Source organism: Plectropomus leopardus, unplaced genomic scaffold, assembly GCF_008729295.1.
Source record: "Plectropomus leopardus isolate mb unplaced genomic scaffold, YSFRI_Pleo_2.0 unplaced_scaffold7431, whole genome shotgun sequence".
Classification (NCBI taxonomy): Eukaryota; Metazoa; Chordata; class Actinopteri; order Perciformes; family Serranidae; genus Plectropomus; species Plectropomus leopardus.
In genome coordinates this window covers 1-1,661 of record NW_024681818.1, presented here as the reverse complement: position 1 = coordinate 1,661, position 1,661 = coordinate 1, and the positions used below count along the sequence as shown (strand labels likewise).

General features: G+C 36.4%; 1 protein-coding gene across 1 annotated transcript; it reads right to left on the bottom strand.

The window, feature by feature from the left end:
• Positions 1–5: 5 nt before the first annotated feature.
• Positions 6–439, bottom strand: LOC121940090 (endoplasmic reticulum resident protein 27-like; the record flags this gene model as incomplete). Its single annotated transcript, XM_042482955.1, has 2 exons — positions 6–158; positions 314–439. Coding segments are annotated over 2 exons (279 nt in total), but the record flags the coding sequence as incomplete, so codon positions are not given.
• Positions 440–1,661: the final 1,222 nt, after the last annotated feature.

The window sequence follows — 1,661 nt, the reverse complement described above, 5'->3', positions numbered from 1 at the left end:
ACTCTCTCAGTAGAGATCTCTCCCTCAGGCAGCAGCCACTTCATGTCAGTGTCGCCATCGTACAAACCAACTCGCGGCAGGTTGTTAGACTTGAGGCCGAAGTAGGCCAGTGATCGTAAGTTGGACTTGACTGCTCCGTTAACCAGCACGAACAAGAACTGGAATACAGTTTTTAATAGTTTAGCTCATTATTGATTGAATTACTCATTGAATTAGATCAAGCGACCACAGAGATGAAATTTCTCCTTTAGTTTAATAAATTCACTTTGTTGTTTTTAAATCTATTATTTTGTAGAAGTAATAATATTCTCACCTTGCCTGTGAACTCGGGGGCCAGAGCTCGCAGTTTCTCCGTCAGCTCGGTGTATTCTTTAGTCCCCCTGTTGGCGAAGAGCAGCAGGTGGGTCTTCACCTCAGAATTGAACAGGCCCACTGCTGTCTGAGGAGAGAGACAACAGCAGAGACACAGTTAATGACAGCTAAGAAAGACACCTCTGACCTGAGAAGCTCCAACAGTGACGGACCGGTCCTTCTCAAATTACATCATGGTCTTTGTGGGTTTTTTTTACTCTTTGCGCTGACATTCATGTGCCTACTTACTTATCCTGGATAAGCCTGCACTGTGACAAATTGCTGTAAAAATACGGCCAAATTCTAACAGTGATGTACCATTTTTCAAAAATACAGTAAAACACCATAAATCTTGATGTTTTTTAGTGCCAAAACAACAGTTAACAGTATAAACAATTGGCTGCTTTATGATTTATGGCATTAAGTGGTATTTTTTATTTTACCAAAAGTAATGGAGAAACAGAAACCACACAAACCTGAAACTGTAGAATACTGCAATGAATTTTACAGTAATATAATATTAAAGTAATTATACCTGATAGTTACTTTTCATATCAAACCTTAAACTTATAAAAACAATTTCATATTTTACAAAATAACTAGCCAATACTACTTAATATAGCAAACTTTGGTGAGACACAGCATCAAAATGCTGCCTGCATATTGATATGTTAGGAATAATAATCTGAAAATATTAATATAACATGGGACCAGTGCCGGACCTAGCAAATTTGGCACCAAAAAACAAGCTACCCCCACCCACCTACCCCAAAGAAAAGTAGCATTCCTATTATTACTATTATTATGTTAATGATAAATAGCAAAGAGAATTAAGTATGTGAACATTTGCATAATTCTTCTTCTTCTTTTTTTGTTTTTAACTACATCTCCAGTGGCTTTTGCCTTTTTCTTACTCTTTTCCCTTTCATATCCCTGTTTGATTTTTTTAAATTTCAAAACTGAGTTCGGTATACTTTTGATACTTTTGTTGATAATATATTCTGCTTCAAATAAATGCAGGACTTTAACTTGTAATAGAGTTTTTGTACAGTATGGCATTGCTAATTTTACTAAAATACAAGATCTGTGTACTTCCTCAACCACCATGTGGAGGTGGGAAAGTGATGATGGAGTGGTGGGTGAGAGGGGAATGTCAAAATAAAGAAAGTGTTACTTTTACTCTTTTTCAATTCTGTACTTGTCCTCAATAAACATATATATTTTTTTAGATGAAAGAAGTAAAGCTTTAGGGGGGGAAGTGATAGGACATAAATAACAGTATGACAGATAGAGGAAGACTGTAGGCTCCA